The 17,193-nt window shown below is 40.5% G+C and overlaps 1 protein-coding gene across 2 annotated transcripts in view; it reads right to left on the minus strand.

Moving 5' to 3' along the window:
- MYO16 (myosin XVI) overlaps positions 1-17,193 on the minus strand; it is a 620,603-nt gene that overhangs the window by 342,481 nt on the left and 260,929 nt on the right. For both annotated transcript variants that reach the window (XM_086708430.1, XM_086708429.1), the window contains exons 7-8: positions 14,866-14,991; positions 2,318-2,393 (exon numbers count right to left, since the gene is read on the minus strand). In XM_086708430.1, coding sequence (XP_086564556.1) covers positions 2,318-2,393; positions 14,866-14,991 — 202 coding nt within the window. The remainder of the gene's footprint in view (positions 1-2,317; positions 2,394-14,865; positions 14,992-17,193) is intronic.

Raw genomic sequence — 17,193 nt, forward strand, 5'->3', positions numbered from 1 at the left:
ATGGAAAATGGATTCTATTGATGGTAGACTCAGCATGACCCACATGGGCAAAACTGTGTAAGACAGCCATCATATCTTGAGGTGGCCAGGGTTGAGGCCAGACCAGACATTTAGTCATGCCCTGGGCTCTAGGGCTGTGGGTTGCCTTGGGTGTCTATTTGGGCACATTTAGGTCTAGCTGACGCTAGACCTAAAAGGTAGAAGTGTGACAGATGGGAGTCTAGATACTCAAGGGTCAATCATATATTCTCTTCTCTGGGAAAGAAGCCAGGGATATAAACTTGAAAAATGTGATCTGTTGGAACTACAGTAAACAGAGGATGTGACATATTTCACAATACATATTTTAAAGAATAGGAAAAAAAAACTATAAATTTCTATTTACTCTTTACCATTTTGAATTTTTTTATGTTTAGTTTTGACAGAGAGAGAGAGAGAGCAAGCACAAGGGAGGAGGGGCAGAGAGAGAGGGAGACATAGAATCCAAAGCAGGCTCCAGGCTCCACGCTGTCAGCACGGAGCTTGACGTGGGGCTTGAACTCATGAACTGCATCCTCATGACCTGAGTCGAAGTCAGATGCTTAACCGACTGAGCCACCCAGGTGCTCCCTTTTTAAAAAACAAAACAAACCACATGCTTTTGTAGTTAATGGTAAGATTACTACACTATCATTAATATTAGCCTGATTCTAAAGTTAGGAACTATAAAGCAATCTTAGAGTTTTGTTCGTTAAATCTTCAGTTTATTTGAGCAGAGAAGATGGACTAGGGGCGCCTGGGTGGCTCAATTGGTTAAGCATCTGACTCTGGATTTTGGCTCAGGTCATCATCTCACTGTTCCTGGGATCGAGCCCCACCTTGGGCTCCACACTAATGATGGGGAGCCTGCTTGGGATTCTCTCTCTCCCTCTCTCTCTGTCACTCTCCAGCTTATGCTCTCTCTCAAAAAAAAAAAAATAAATAAACGTTAAAAACAATGGATACCCTTAAACAACATTTAACTCCAAAAAAATAAGAAATAGAGAAAAACTCTCATTTTGTCATAAGCTGGCGGTTAGTCATGTAATCATACACCTGTAAGTATATCCACTGACAAATCTCAGGCATAAAGTGCTTTTAGATTATTAAAGTATAGCAATAAGAAGAAACTGAATTAAGTTATTTAGATCAATTACTACCTTCAAAATTTTATATCATTTTATTACTTATGCTATAGTTTTCCTAGATTTTTATTTTTATTTTTTATTTTATTTTATTTTTTAAATTATTTTTTAAACGTTTATTTATTTTTGAGACAGGGAGAGACAGAGCATGAACGGGGGAGGGTCAGAGAGAGAGGGAGACACGGAATCTGAAACGGGCTCCAGGCTCTGAGCAGTCAGCACAGAGCCCCGACGCGGGGCTCGAACTCATGGACCGCGAGATCGTGACCTGAGCCGAAGTCGGCCGCCTAACCGACTGAGCCACCCAGGCGCCCCCTAGATTTTTATTTTTAACAAACAAATAACTGATTAGTATATTTGTCAAATTTTAAAAGCTAGAAAATGAATAAGCATCTATTTTTTAAATTAGTGTATGTACATATGCAATAACAGTGGTAAAAAGAACTCTAGAAATATTCAAAAAGATACTTATTAAAAATAGTAACATTAAGATTTTCAAAGTTTTAAATTAGCTTGAGAAAGTCCGTCTTGATTTCTACAGTATACCTATCTGTGCAGAAGAAAACATTATTATTGTTTTAAATTACTCTAGCAAGGGGACACCTGGGTGGCACAGTCTGTTAAGCGTCCGGGACTTTTGATCTTGGCTCAGGTCATGATACCACAGTTCGTGAGTTCGAGCCCCACGACTGACCACAGGGAGCCTGCTTAGGATTTTCTGTCTCCCTCTCTCACTGCCTCTCCCCTGCTGTCTCTCTCTCTCTCTCTCTCTCTCTCTCAACATAAATAAGTAAGCATTTTTCAAATATTACTCTAGTGAACAAGTGTATATTTGAAACGATATGAAAGTAGTTAAATAACAGCAAAATATTTTAAAGTAATTGACATTGAAGGAATCACTGCCTAGGAAATTAAAGCTCAAAAGCAGATTGCACCCAAGTCCAAGGGCACCCTATACACGGAGCCCCTCTGGAATGTCTTCTTGTAAAGGTGCGGGGGCGGGGGGGCACAGGAGTTTGTGAACAGTGCTTGGACCCGAGCGTGTGCACAGAACTTGACAGGAGAGGCTGACTCTGGTGATGGTGGATGAACAACTCTGGTAGGAAAGGAAGGAGACGGTAACTGCCGGTGGTCCCAGGATGCTGATCACCTACCTGAGGCCTTCTCTTCATTGCAGTTCAGAAGGTTTGGATTCGCCTGATGCATCAGAAGAAGTTTCACCAGGTTTGTCTGAAACATTAAAGATCACGGAAATAAGAAACAGTGTGGTGGATACTGAGGATTTGTGAGTAGGTGCTACGCAGTCCTGGCCTCCAGGACACTTAGAGTCTGGTGGTGTGAGAAGGTATAAATATATCCTACGCTATATAAATGAGGTATAAATCGCTGAGGCTTTGAAAAGGCTCACTTAACGCCTTTCAGGTTTATTTTAGGGCATCTTTTGGGAGGAATCGCATATTCTACGTTTTAAGTCTTTGTTTTAATTTAGCAACTCTAAATTAAAGTCTCACCAGTATGGCCTAATCACGGCAGCCCCATAGGTAATATGAACTAAAGTCACGTGGGAAGATAGGGAAACTTACTCCCAGGCTTTAAGAAGAAAACAACTTGATGAGAGATTAATCTATGTTTTAAATCTTATTATAAAATAGAAATTCAAAGAATACATATAATGTACATGTTATCACTGACAGAGGGGAAATGAAATAATTTCCAGTGGGTCCAACTTTTTAAAATGGGTCATTCATGGTATCTTTCTGTGTTTCTTCCCCAAATTATCCCTATTTCCTGGAGTTGACCACTGTCGTGAATTTTGGGCTATTGCTATGTTTTCCTTATAGCTTTAACCCTTACGTACAGAAGTATGTCCAAACTACATACTGCCCGGTTGTATCTGTTTGTGACATTTATAGAAGTGAAATCCTAGTGTCTATATTCATAGATGCCCCGCTCTCGTGACTTAACACTGCGTTTTGGAGAATCACCAGAGGCAGTGGATGTGAACAAGATTTTTCCATTTTCTTGGCTGCATGTAACTGCACGGTACAAATGTATCACGATTGGTCTGCCCTCCTCAGTGGACATTCAAGTCATTTGAGGTCACTTACTTTCACAAATAATGTTGCTACAGACACTCTCATTTATTTCTCTTGGGACACAGGTGCAAGGATCTCTTCTGGATACAGCACTTTAGGGGACAGAAATTGCAAGGCAAAGGTCTGGACATCATCAAAGTGGTCAGAGAGCTCCAATTTTTTTTTTTTTTTTTTTTTTTTTTTTTTTTTTTTTTTTTGCCGAGAGCTCAAATTTACACTCCCATCCCCAACAAGAGTTCCCGTTGCCCCATATTCTATGTAATAATTTGTAATTGTACATCTACATATTGCTAGATTCACATGCTCTCCAACACTTGTTTTTGTCATTTTTTTTAAGCTTAGCTATCATACTGGCAATGAAGTCATATTTTGGTCTAGTTTTACTGATTCCCATGACAGCGAAGGACAATGAACACCTTTTCATGCGTTCAGTAGCCAATCTTAGATTTTCTTTTGTGGAGTGTCTATTCAAGACTTTTTCACCCACTTATTACTGGAGTGTTTGTCTTTTTATTAATGATCTGTGTTCTTTGTATGTTCTAGATACACTTGCCAGATATGCATATCCCAAATATTTCCTCCCATTCTATGGCTCGCCTATTCATATTCTTGAAAATGTTTTTTTTTTTTTTAAGAACTGAAGGTTATTTTCACTTTGTTTTGCTTTTGTTAAAGTGCAACATCTCTACTTTTTCTCTCTAGAGGTTAGCACTCTTTATGTTCAATAGCTCTTTGCCTAATCGAAGGTCATGACAATATCATGCTATATTTTCTTCTAAAGGCTCTATCATTTTAATATTTATACTTATGGACCACCTCAACTGAGTTTTCACAAATGGCACATAAAAGCTCAAATTTATTTTGGTCCAGCACAAATGTGTTGTTTTTCAGCCATATTTCTTAAAAAAACGAAACAAACAAAAAAACCTTTTTTTCCTCTCATACCGAATTACTTTGCTACCTTTGTAGAAAATTAATGGGATACATATGTCCCTGCCCACTTTTGGACTCTGGTCTATGTTTCATTGATCTACTTGTCTGCCCTTATCTCATTCCCTAACTACCTTGATTAGTGTAGCTTTATAGCCAGTACTGAAATCACATAAGTGAAAGACTTACAGTGGGTCTTAAAAAAAATCTGTCATTTTCTTACTTTTTAAGATAAGTTTGTCCATGTGGGTACTTTGTGTCGCCATATAAATTTTAGAATGAACTTTTCAATTTCTAGAAGAAAGGGTTTAGGATTTTGATGGGAATGGCTTTAAATAGACACTGTACTAATTTTCTATGGCTGTTAAAAATATCACAAATGTAGTGCTTTAAACAAAAAGAAATTATCTTACAATTCAGCAGCCTGACACATGTCTCACAAGGTTGAAATAAGGGTATTGGCAACAGGATGTTCCCTCATGGCTCTCGGGGAAGATCTGTTTCTCGACCTTTACAGCCTCAACAGGTAACTCATTCCTTCCCTCACCTTTGAACCTGCATCTCTCGGACCATCTTTGCAGAGCCACACCTCTCGCAGACCCTCAGCCAGGAAGAAATGTTTCTCTGCTTTTAAGGACCCATCTGGGTAATCCCCGGAAATCTTTCCATCTCAAAATCCTTAATCAACCACAACTGCAAAGTTCTTCTGCCTTGCCAGGTAACAAATGTATTGACAGGAACTGGGTTATTAGGGTGTGGGCATCTTTGGAGGATAATATTCAGCCTTCCACAGCTAGCGCAAAAATATTCACTGTCGCTACACATGAATGTGGCTTTGCCTCTCCATTTATTTAGCTCTTTTCTCATTTCTCACTGCAGTGTTTCATCGTCGTCAGTGTAGAAATCTTCTGTTAAAATATTTTATTAAATATATTATTATATATTTTGTGTTTTCAATGCTGCTGTGAACAACTTGACATATGCACTTAATGGTTCTAGTTTTTCCATTTTTTCCTGATTCCTTTGGTATTCTTACCTTCCTTTCTCCTTTCCCATCTGTGTCTTTTGTTTCCATTTCTTGCTTTATACTATATTCGAATGAGACTGGCTTTTCCAGTCTTGGGTTTTGCTTTTGTAACATGTGCTGTGATGTTCTCCCCACATGGGGAGCTTCACATCCAGGCACACTGAGGCATCTCCCCACCCACCAATGATAGCTCCTCTTAGCACTCTCATTAAAAAATTAATTAGATTTTAAATAGTCTGCTTTCCCAAAGCCAATTCAAAAATCAGTGTTTGGTTTTCCAGGACACAAATTACATCAATAACATTTAAATTACATTACAGTAGAGAGATTATATTTAGAAGTTTATTTTTACTTCCAAGTACACAGTTTACTAAAGAAAGAATCTCTTGAAATCTGGAAGATAGAATACATACAGCAGATGTCCAGGACATTAAAATATGTACAGAAGAGAGTTTGGTTATATTAAAGATCAGAGAGATTTGCTTGCGTTTAAACCAAATGGAAGGGGAGAAGGAAAAGAAAGACGAAGAGCAGGAGAGAGGGAAGGACAAAGGAAGAAAAGGAAGGAGAAAAGACAGAAGAAAAAGGGAAAAAATCCAAAATTTAGCTAAGATTGCCTTTGGTTTCCACAAATCTGAAAAAATAGTTAATAAACCTAAAAGCTTTCATATCTCTGCAAAAACGTCAGACCATCACAGAGTCTAACAATTAACTTCACATTTCTAAATTCAATTCACGGTTTCCAGAACTCCAGAGAGAAACTTGCGCAATCTCTCAGCAAACCACTCCTCATCCCCAGCTTCAACTAGAACTGCAGAAAGCATTTAAGTAATCAAAGCAAAATGCTTCCTACATAAAAATCTGCAACAATAAAAGTAACTCCATTTTATTTCAGGCCCATAAAAATAAGCATCCGTGTGTGGAAGGAGGAAGCTTTTCTCATTTGGGAAATTCCTTTATTTTTTTAGAGATGGTATTTCCCATGCACTTCCAATTAGAAATCAGGGAAGCACATCACAGAACTAAATTAAACAGGCCAGTGCTAATTTCAATTACTCTCCTCCAAAACATTTGTTTTATCCTCACAAAAGATCTTTAGGTAAATTGCTTCATGTGTGAATAGGTCGAGCGTGCAACCCAATAAGAATTCATCTACACTAGTACAAGACCGTTATAATCACCAAAGGCACCGGAGAATAAGGTGACTGTGCGTGTATTGGGGTGGAGGGGTGAGTGTGTAAAAGGAGACCATAATGGCTAATAGAAAATACACATTTAAGCTGAAATTTAAATCCATCCAAGATTCACTGGATATGGACTTCATTCGTTGGAGAGTTGTCCTTCAGATTGGATGAATTTAGCAAAATTAATTGCTTCATGGTCATTTAAATTCCCTCTTTGAAGAGTCAAACAGTAGCAATCAGTGGCTATAGCTGGTTTCTGTCTGAGACGCTAAAAGGGATCATTTCACAACCTAAGGAGAAGACACTGAAACCTTAAAGGTCCGGAACGCACAGTGTGTGCCTCCTACCTCACTGGTGTCTGCCCTACACTGTAATGAGCCATTGCCTCCCACTCAGAACCCCCTGGAGGATTTCAGATCCAACATACAAAACCAGCTAATAAATGGTTGCCCCCTGCCCCCCGCCATGTGTGGTCCCGCTACGATTTCACATGAAGCACAGATCCTGTGTCCGTCCTTCAGAACACAAGCTCTCCAACTGCTCCAGTTATCTGCGCATCCTTCCCGAGTGGGTCCCTTCTCCCCCCACGTGGCAGCCTCCTTGCCCCATGACCTCCCTGGTCCTGCTCCTCGATTAATGCCTATGCTACCCCACAGGTGTTGCCCATGCCATCTGCCCCTGGCTGGACTCCCTTTGCCCGTGCGCTGTTTTCCTGGGGTGCCCATCACAGACGTGTGCGCCTGGTCCCTGCTGCCCCCAGGGCATCCCTCCCGCAGCCCGCTGCGCAGGTGCACGCACAGAGGGCTGGAAGGACAAGCACCTGCCACCCGAGGACCATTGCGGGCCCCCTCATTTGTGGGCAAAACTGCGTGTTCTGGGTCAGGCCCTGTGCTGATGAGAAACATCGCTGTCTGCCCACCCCGTTGGCACGCATTAGGCACCGGAGGGCAGTGGGGACAGATGCAACCCGCCATGGTAAGTGACATGGTTCAGAGATACAGGTGCCACAGCCAATGCAGCCACTGAAGCATCGTCTCCTCATGGTCTACCATGTCAGTAAGATAGAACCACTTAACAATCTCAGGAAAAGCAAAGAACATGAGAGGATGCACATGGTGGCATGTTCCAGAAACTGGAAGTGGTTGGGTATGGTCACCTGTTCCAACCTGGTGGGGGAGGCTGGGGAATGAAGCCAGAGAACAAAGCGGACTCCCAGGCACAGGGGCTTGCAAAGTGCACTGTGGAGTGGTGTTTCCTGTCCGGGCACAGCAAAGGATGCTATGTGCTGACACTGGATGATACCTGCGTTGACAAGGCTTACATGTGCAGAAGGGGTGGGACAGTGCTGGTGGGCTGGTGGGCCAGGCCCCGCGTAAGGATACTGTTCCTGGACAGGGTGGGGGCAGTGGTTACATCTCACATAGCCTCACACCATTCCCAGGTGGGAACTCATGGACTCGGGTTTATTAGGCACCGGAGGGGGGGGGAGGGGGGAGGAAGGATGATGCCCAGTTTTGTGGTCAATAAATGATGACCCATAGAGAGAGCAACTCATTGGGGCTGGAGAAAGGAGCTGATGATTCCCTTCCCATATGAGTGGAGGTGGAGGGCAGGTTGGTAGAGATTACCCAGTGGGCACTGGTCCTTGGGGGGTCTGCACAGTGAGAGGGAAACAAGGCAGTTTGGGGAGCCATAGACAGGTAGAGCACTGGGAGCTTCAGGTGAGGAGATTCCCTAAAGATGTATAAACATGTCTTTATATAGCCTGCATGGAGCACTGAGCCTGTCAATACTGAGTGCTCAGAGGGGTGGGAGCAGCTAGTGGTGGAAAACCAGATAGTGACTTTATGTTTTCCTACAGCAAAGAAGAAATATCTGAAAAACAAACACAACAAAAACAAAACTCTCTGAGAATATCTTAATTCTTATGAACCTGGGGAAAAAAATGTTTCTGGCAATACAAATGACTCCTTTGAACATCAATATACACAGGCTGTGTGATACAAAATACTTTGGAAGGGAAGGATATTTAGGATGTAACATTTGTGCGGTTACTTTCTGATGATTTGCTGTAGCATCACCAATCCTACTGTGGGCACTAAAAATACATCAAGGCTAGAATCAAATTTTACTTTATGTACGACTCATAAAAGAACTATAAAACCAAAAGACATCAGTCACATAAACGATTCAGTTCCCAGTTTTAGACAAGAACAAGCCATCTCTTTTTTTCTCACTGGAAAGTTCATATAAAGGGGAGTTTTAAAATATATATGCCATCCCAGGGGTGCCTGGGTGGCTCAGTCGGTTAAGCATCCGACTTCGGCTCAGGTCGTGATCTCACACTCTGTGAGTTCGAGCCCCACATCGGGCTCTGTGCTGACAGCTCGGAGCCTGGAGCCTGTTTCAGATTCTGTGTCTCCCTCTCTCTGACCCTCCCCCGTTCACACTCTTTCTCTGTCTCAAAAGGAAATAAACATTAAAAAATTTTTTTATTTAAATATATCCCATCCCAGTATAAATTTCAATAAGAAAAACTGTTACAAATTATGAGTTACCTTCTCCATAAAGGTATTTATATTTGTAAGGTATTTATAAGAAAGTGAAAGTGAAAGTGCTATGAATGTCTCTAAAAATGCCATCAGTCTTTAAAAATGTTAGCATTTCTAAAGCTTTTTTCTTTTCCTGAATGGAGATATATTTACAGTAAATTCCTTTAGAGTTCTAAATCTCCCATACACATAACTTGATATTCAAATAAAACCTATTTCTAAAATATTATCTCCAAAATGAATATTAAGTGGTATTTTTACAGATGAACAAATTTTAAATATAATCCTCTATATTGTACCGTATTTTCTTGACAAAATAAAAGAAACACAATTTATCCAAAATCTATTAATATAAATCTCTTAGTTGTTTTTTTTTTTTTTTTTCTCTAGTCTGAATCAAGGCACACATTTTGGTTTTGATGTCATGCATTCTAACAGAAAAGCCCCCCTCTGCCTCTGAGTGTTAGTGCTTTGCTTCAAGTTCTTGGTTGATTGATCTGTCTTTCAATTCCTTGGGTTAGTCTGCTGGACACAGAGATAGCATGGAGGGCAAGCAAAAGTCTTCACTGCTTGGAGCTTACATTTGGGTGGAGACCCCACCTGGATAGGTATAAGGGAGCAAAATGGAAAAGCCACCTAGGATCTTTAGATCTATCCTTGGTGCTGAAATGTGTAAGGGTTTAGAAAATACTGAATTAATGACTAGTCATTTTCTAGAGAAGCTGAGGATAAATGTCACATTACTTTTTAAACCTGACTCATTTGATGACTATAACTGGGCAATTCTGGAAACCTTTGTGTCGGATGTTTGTCTGTACAAATTTAGCAACTGAATCAATTGACTAGGACACACCCCAAATGCTGTCTCATGCATTTGCCTCTGCCATTCCCCCCAGAATCTCCTGAGCTACAGAAAAATCCCCGTTTTAACTGAGGTTGATGGTTGCCATTGATTGAAGACCTTGGGGCCAGACTCTATGGAAGAAAAATTAGTGAGGCTTGTTATGTTCACACAGCCAGTGAGTGGTTGAGCTGGGTCCAGAGGCCATGGGAGTCCTCAGAACAAAACTGGCTTAATCGCTTGGATGGGAAGAATGGAATATAGGTGCTTGTGCAGGGAAGTGTCCAGGAAATACAGGCAAGAACAAAAAATATATACATCTTTTTTTTAAAAGTTGGGGTCAAATATTTTTCAGCTGGTTTTGAAAGAATAAATTGAGCAATTGGAAACTGTTTCTCCATTCATTTATCACTAGTAAATGATGAGTGTTGGGAAAATCACTGGGGCACCGGAGAAGTAGGAATGAAAACATCAAGCTGAATTACTCTGCATCTTGCAAAGGAAATGTAGCTTTGAATCATATTTCCCACATTAAGTTCATAACTGTTTCTCTAGGCTGAAAACAAAGACTCAGAAAACCCAAAGTTTGACAAATTGTTCAAATATGGCAGATAATGGGGTGAGAGTACTAATACCCATGAACTCTCCCTGCCTTATTCGCCAGCCATCCCGTTATCTTACAGCTTGTGTGTGACAGGAATCACTGGCAAGCTTTATGAAGGCAGCGGTAATTGTGCCGGGCTCGTGTTTCTTAAATCACCAAGGCACACAAGGTATCATGCTATGTATCTTATACCGAACATATGTATATAGGTTAATCATAATTTTGTATATATGTTGATATATACCAAATGGTATATCTGTTAGCCATCATTTCTTTTTGTTAAAGGTAACTGTGTAAATTAACATTTAAAAGAATCTACTTTCAATTACTAAAACCAAATGCCAATCTGCTTACCACATGGCCAACCTGTTTTATCAGTTTAATATATTCACTAGTCTTGTATCAAGGTTATAGAAAACATGTCTTTCTCCATGATACAAATTTTATCTGACTCGTATCCTGTTTTTTACCACCTTATCATCAAATAAAGCTTAATTGTAGGCCTTTAAAAATGTAGTTTCTTGGGGGGTGCCTAGGTGGCTCAGTCAGTTGGGCGTCCAACTTCGGCTCAGGTCATGATCTCACAGTTCGTGGGTTCGAGCCCTGCATTGGGCTCTGGGCTGACAGCTCGGAGCCTGGAGCCTGCTTCAGATTCTGTGTCTCTCTCTCTCTCTGCCCCTCCCCTGCTCATGCTCTGTCTCTCTCTCAAAAATAAATAAGCACATTAAAAATTTTTTTAAAAAAAGGAGTTTCTTAGGCAGAACTTCCCCTTTCTGCAGTGGAGGGTTTCCCATGAACCCCTGAAATGTCAGTTCCTTATTTTCATACAAACTCTTGGCCTCTGAAATTGCAGGCCCATAACTGAGAAAAGTATCAGGAGCTACATCTGATTGCTTGAGGGATATAATTTCTGAAAGCTATGCATTCTTTCTGCCTTAACCACATAGCTTCCAGGAAGTGGAACAGAAATGTCTAGATGATCTTACCAAATAGATCTTGGAGTCAGAAATTGGTCACATTGAGACATACTCAACATGTAGAACCAAAGATCCCCACAGACACCTTATAATGGAAGTTATACAAATGCACCTTCATTTCTCTTCTGCCCACAGATGGGTTTCATGTGAAAACAATCATAAATTAATTTCTTCATCACTTTAAAACATACCAACTTAGGGGCACCTGGGTGGTTCAGTCAGTTAAGCGCTTGATGCCTGGTTTCAGCTCCAGTCGTGGTCTCACAGTTCCATGAATTCAAGCCCCACATCAGGCTTCCTGTGGACACTGTGGAGCCTGCCTGGGATTCTCTCTGTGTTTCTTTCTCTCTCACTGCCTCTCTCTCTCTCTCTCTCTCTCTCTCTCTCTCACTCAAAATCAATAAACTTTAAACAAAGAATTAAAAAAAGATTAAAAAAATACCAACTTAGCCTGGTTTCTTCCACATCCTCCCTGCCAATTACAATAACCCCTGGGAGGGGCACCTGGGTGGCCCAGTCAGTTGAGCATCCGACTCTTGATTTAGGCTCACATCATGATCTCACAATTCATGGGGGCTCCGTGCTGACAGTGTGGAGTATGCTTGGGATTCTCTCTCTCTCTCTCTCTCTCAGATAAATAAACATTAAAAAATTAAAAAAATATATAACCCCTGGAAATAATAAGCAACCCAGGAAGAGGTCTGAATAGTCAAGGAGACAGGGAAACTGGCTCAGGGCCTGCGGAAGGGAGGAATCCCAGGTAACCGAAGGCTAGCCCAGACCCAGTGTTTCCCAGACCAACTTAGGGACAGAGAGGGGCCTGGGTAGATGCATCCCTCCCACATTCCAACTGTGTCACTCCAGCAATAGCAGGTGAGTCCAGAACCATGATCTGCTAACATGTAGTGCCAGATCAAGCACTTTTTCTTCCAACCTGCTGAGATTCCCCTCCCCAACGAGAGGCAAACACAGCTGGGAGGGGGTGCCTGCAAGAGGGAGAATGCCCCAACAGGCCCCCAGTCCTGAAAGTCTTCTGTCCCTGTGGACATCCACCTACCTCACCCAGAGACATGGGGTAGCCCGGCTTGGGAAAACCTCTTCCACCCTTTGGGAGAATTAGAAGAAAGCAGTGAGAACACCAGGAACATCAGATAAGCCAAGTGGACTAAAATGACAACTCAAGGGGTCTGAACATGAAACTGGAACTGGAACCACAACCCACTCAAGTAGACCAGGCCTTGCAGGCTGAACTTAAACAGGCTGACTAAAACAGAAGATTTACGTAGGACCAAGAGTCTCCTAACATAATAGCTGAAGTGTCCAAAATGCAATTAAAAACCCCTCACCATGCCAAGATCAGTACATCACAACTTGAAAGAGACAAGATGATGAATTGGCAACAAGAGCAAGGTGGATGGTGTGGGAACCATCTGATGATGATGGCAAGGCAGCTCTCATAAGAATGTTTCAACAGGCAACTACAAATCCTCTTGAAACAAATTGAAGTCCATCAAAGACATGGAAGTTACAATGAAAAAAAAAGCCAAATGGAAATCACAGAACCGAGAAATACAATAACAAAATACCCCAACTCCTACCAAATATTTCATTTGACCCACAATGAAGTAAAACAAAAACCACACACTGGGTTCTGATAAAAACAATTTAAATGTCCAATAAGAGAAGAGGTGATGTAGTTAGTCCGAGGCATGTCTTTAAAAAAAAAAAAACTTGCTAATTGGGCACCTGGGTGGCTCAGTCAGCGAAGCATCTGACTCTTGATTTCAACACAGGTTTCCTGAGATTGAGCCCTGCGCCAACAGCAGGGAGCCTGCTTGGGATTCATTTTCTCTCTCCGTCTCTCTGCCCCTCCCCCACTTGCTCGCTCTCTAAATAAACTATAAATAAATAAATAAATAAATAAATAAATAAACTTGTTAAATCTAGTCCTATTGCCCCAGAGCACATTATCCAATAAAAGCAGTTGAAGGAAAACAATTTATTATTCCTTGAAATGATACCTGATCTAAATGTCCAATCAGAAAAGTTGAAAAATTGGGTAAAATGAAAGCCTTAATTAATTAAGTTGTGGTAGCATTCTGTTACATTTTACCAAGCTATCAATCCCTCACTTCTGGATTTAGCTCCTTCCAGAGGGATCCCTGACTACAATAAGCACGTTTTGATAATTCACTGATTACCATTTCTTCAGCTCAGAGCAACAGGTAGTGTTCTAGGAAATAGCACTTGCTTATATGTTCGCTTCTCTACGTTTTACTAAAGACAAAACCTCTCACCCAGCGTTTTCCAGTGTGCCACGGTGCTAGAAATGAAGCACGGGTGTATTCATGGTGTACTGAGGTTATTGATCCCCCAGTGCTCCTATGATCTACAGGGGGATCTAGGGGACCTGGGGCCCCTGGACCCAATGGCTTCACCATCTACAACCTCGGGTCCCTTAATCTATCCATTTATTTACACAAACATTCACTTGCTAAAAGCACAGTTTGAAGTACTTAATAAATAGCCTGTTAGAAATATTTATTGAATGAATGAACCTTTTCATACAGGAAATGTTGTCAAAGCAAATGATGTTTTCATTAATTTGAAAGACTTTCCCTAAGCAATGTGCTTTTTCTAAAATGATTGAAATGCAAGTGTTTTCCATTATTTCAATAACTGCAGTACTCAAATTTTATGATCGCTATTTTTCATACCCTTTAGGATCTAAGAGACTCAACTTGGTATGAGCTTAACTTAAGGGGTGTGACTGTCACCCTAGACCAATGTTTGGGAATCAACAAGTTTAACCTCTACTTCCCTATTTATGTAAAATTGAATTATCTTCCCAAAGAGTAGTACTCAGGCTTTCTCTAACACAAAATATGGTGTATTTTATAAATAGATTTTGATATTATTATGAACACTGCTGTCATATTCACCTACATAAGTCATTTAAAAGTCAGTTTGCTTCATGATATAATGGTACCTGGTGAGAAAGTAATTTGTGCACTAGTGACTCAGGTTGTATTAGCTGTAGCCAAAAATCAATTCAAAGAAAAAATATCTGATAGTCTTTCTTCATTCATTAAGATGAAATGTAATTTACATGAAAAATAAAAACCAAAATGCAAATTTGCTGTACTTCTAACTGTAGAGAACAAATAGAATTTTTAACGATTCATGAAACTGTGAGCTATGAAAAGGACTATGAAATGTTAAGAAAATAACAAGTCCACTCTATGCAAAATGTTTACAATCGTGTATCATTTATCCAACAGTTTTGACTACAACACGCAGAATCCCGAGAATGTATGCTTTATGTATCCTTCCAAAAGACGATGTTTTCTTTGAACCGTAAAACTATTCGTTTCCTAATATGATGCCATTAAAAGTCACACATGTAGTACACAATTTGAAATGCAACAATTAGATACGAAATGATACGTTAATTATAGGTTTTTTCAAAGTAATTTAGGAAATCACTTCACCTGGCCATACTTTGCTGCCAAATGGAGCGGGGTCCAGTACTGATTGTCTACTATATTGAGGTCCCCGCCATGTTCGAGGAGAAGAGACACCACTTCCTTGTAGCCACTGGCACACGCCATATGTAACTGCAATGAAGAAATATTTTGTTATGCCACTTTAAAAAAAAAAGCAATGACATCAAAACAATTTATTCAGTGGCTTGAATAGAGCTGATAAAATACTAGATCCAAAATACCTTTTAAAAAAGAACATACATGCGGTTTTATTTACTTGGTATCAGCGGACATCATCCTTCTTTGCAAAAAGGCTTACAGGTGAGTTATTTATTCTTCACCTTCAGATCCGGACAATGTGCACTTTTTCATATAATTCCCATTTCCCCTTTTAGTGTCGCCTTCTACTATAATCTGAATACTTTTTTTTTTTTTATTACTTATTTTTGATAGAGACAGAGCACAAGTGGGGGAGGGGCAGAGAGAGAAGGAGACACAGAATCCGAAGCAGGCTTCAGGCTCCGAGCTGTCAGCACAGAGCCCGACGCGGCGCTCAAAGTCACAAACCGTGAGATCATGACCTGAGCCGAAGTCGGACGCCCAACCAACTGAGCCACCCAGGCGCCCCTGAATACTTTTAAATATAAAATACAATCATTGAACGCGTTAATAATTCCTGCCCATAAGTCACACTTGCTCTGAAATTCAACCCCTGTACTTGGTGTGACCAGAGGAGATTCGAAGATATAAACGACAATAGGAAATGTGACGGGATCATTTTAATGCTTATGAGCAGGTAAAAGGGGTGGGGACACCAGAAAGGATGAGTTAATCCTGACAGACCTTAAAATGATGATGCAGCTCTCATCTGAACGTGCTCCCCATTTAGTTTCTGAAAGCAACCTGATTTAGAAATGAAGGCTCAGGAGCCACACAATGAGGAGATCAGGGTTTGCAGAAGGATTCAAACTTTCAGATGCGGTAAGTCCTGTTTCCAATGCTGCAGGCTTTATATATAAGCCAACTATCATCACACTCCAATTTATTCCTTTTTTTAAAATTTATAAATGTTTATTTGTTTTTGAGAGAGAGAGAGAGAGAGAGAGAGAGAGAGAGACAGAGAGAGAGAGCACGCAAGCAAGGGAGGGCAGAGAGAGAGGGAGATCTAAAGCGGGCTCCATGCTAACAGCCCAGAGCCTGATGAGGGGCTTGAACCCATGAACTGTGAGATCATGCCCTGAGCCGAAGTCAGAATAACGAACTGAACCACTGAACCACCCAGGCGCCCCCAATTCTTTTTTTAATGTTTATTTTTATTTTTGAGAGAGAGAGCATGAGCAAGGGAGGTGCAGAGAGAGAGAGGGTCAGAGGATCTGAAGCAGGCTCTAAGCTGTCATCACAGAGCCGGACACAGGGCTTGAACTCACAAACCGTGAGATCATGACCTCAGTCAAAGTCAGATGCTCAACTGACTTAAACTGGTTCTCAATTTAAATGAGGTTATTAAGTAACCACGTGACTGACTTTCTGAACGTAATATTAAGGAACTATGAGGAAAGGAAAAATAAAAATAGTAAAAACAATGAGTTCTTCCTGTTTTTGTAGCATGGGATTTTATAGCTGTTTTTATTACAAAGACAAAATTGCAATAAAGTCAAAAGGACTTATTAAATACATGTACATATATATTGCAAAAACATTTGCTTTTCTACCTCTGGTCCTAGTTATGCTCTTTAATGTACAGTATGTAGTTATATGCTTATTTCTTGTACTTGACTGTACCAAAAGAGCAAATATACCCATCCAATTTAAAGCATGAACATTAAGAGCTCACATTTCACATCAATCTTCCCATACTTTATTACATATAGAACTTACCTCATTAATATTCTAACAAACAGTCCCCCAAATAAAATATCCACAAGTATTTTAGAGAAACATAATTTTATATATTTGTTCTCCAAAAAATATCAATCTTTCACCTGCCCCTAAATTTATTCTACATTATTGAATAATCAGTTAATTCGGAGGTTACTCTGAACTATGTGCACTAAGATCGGGATCTCAGAAGGTTTTCATTTTTAATATAAAATGCACCAAGAACTGTCCATTTGTTGGTCAGCACCTGATACTAATGATGTCAAGTTCACAGGATGAACTGCTTACGAGTAGATCTGCTTTCGACTCAGCAAAACTGGGTTCTGCCATCTCAAACTCAGCCCAGCTCTCAGCCTGTCACGTCAGGCACTGCTCTCAAGGAAAAGACTAGAAGGAAAGTCTTGGCTCACTCGGCAGAAACACTATCCAAAGCATGAGCTCCCAGTGACCTCTCTG

This window comes from Puma concolor, chromosome A1 (assembly GCF_028749965.1).
Source record: "Puma concolor isolate L17-30 chromosome A1, mPumCon1.1.hap2, whole genome shotgun sequence".
Lineage (NCBI taxonomy): Eukaryota > Metazoa > Chordata > Mammalia > Carnivora > Felidae > Puma > Puma concolor.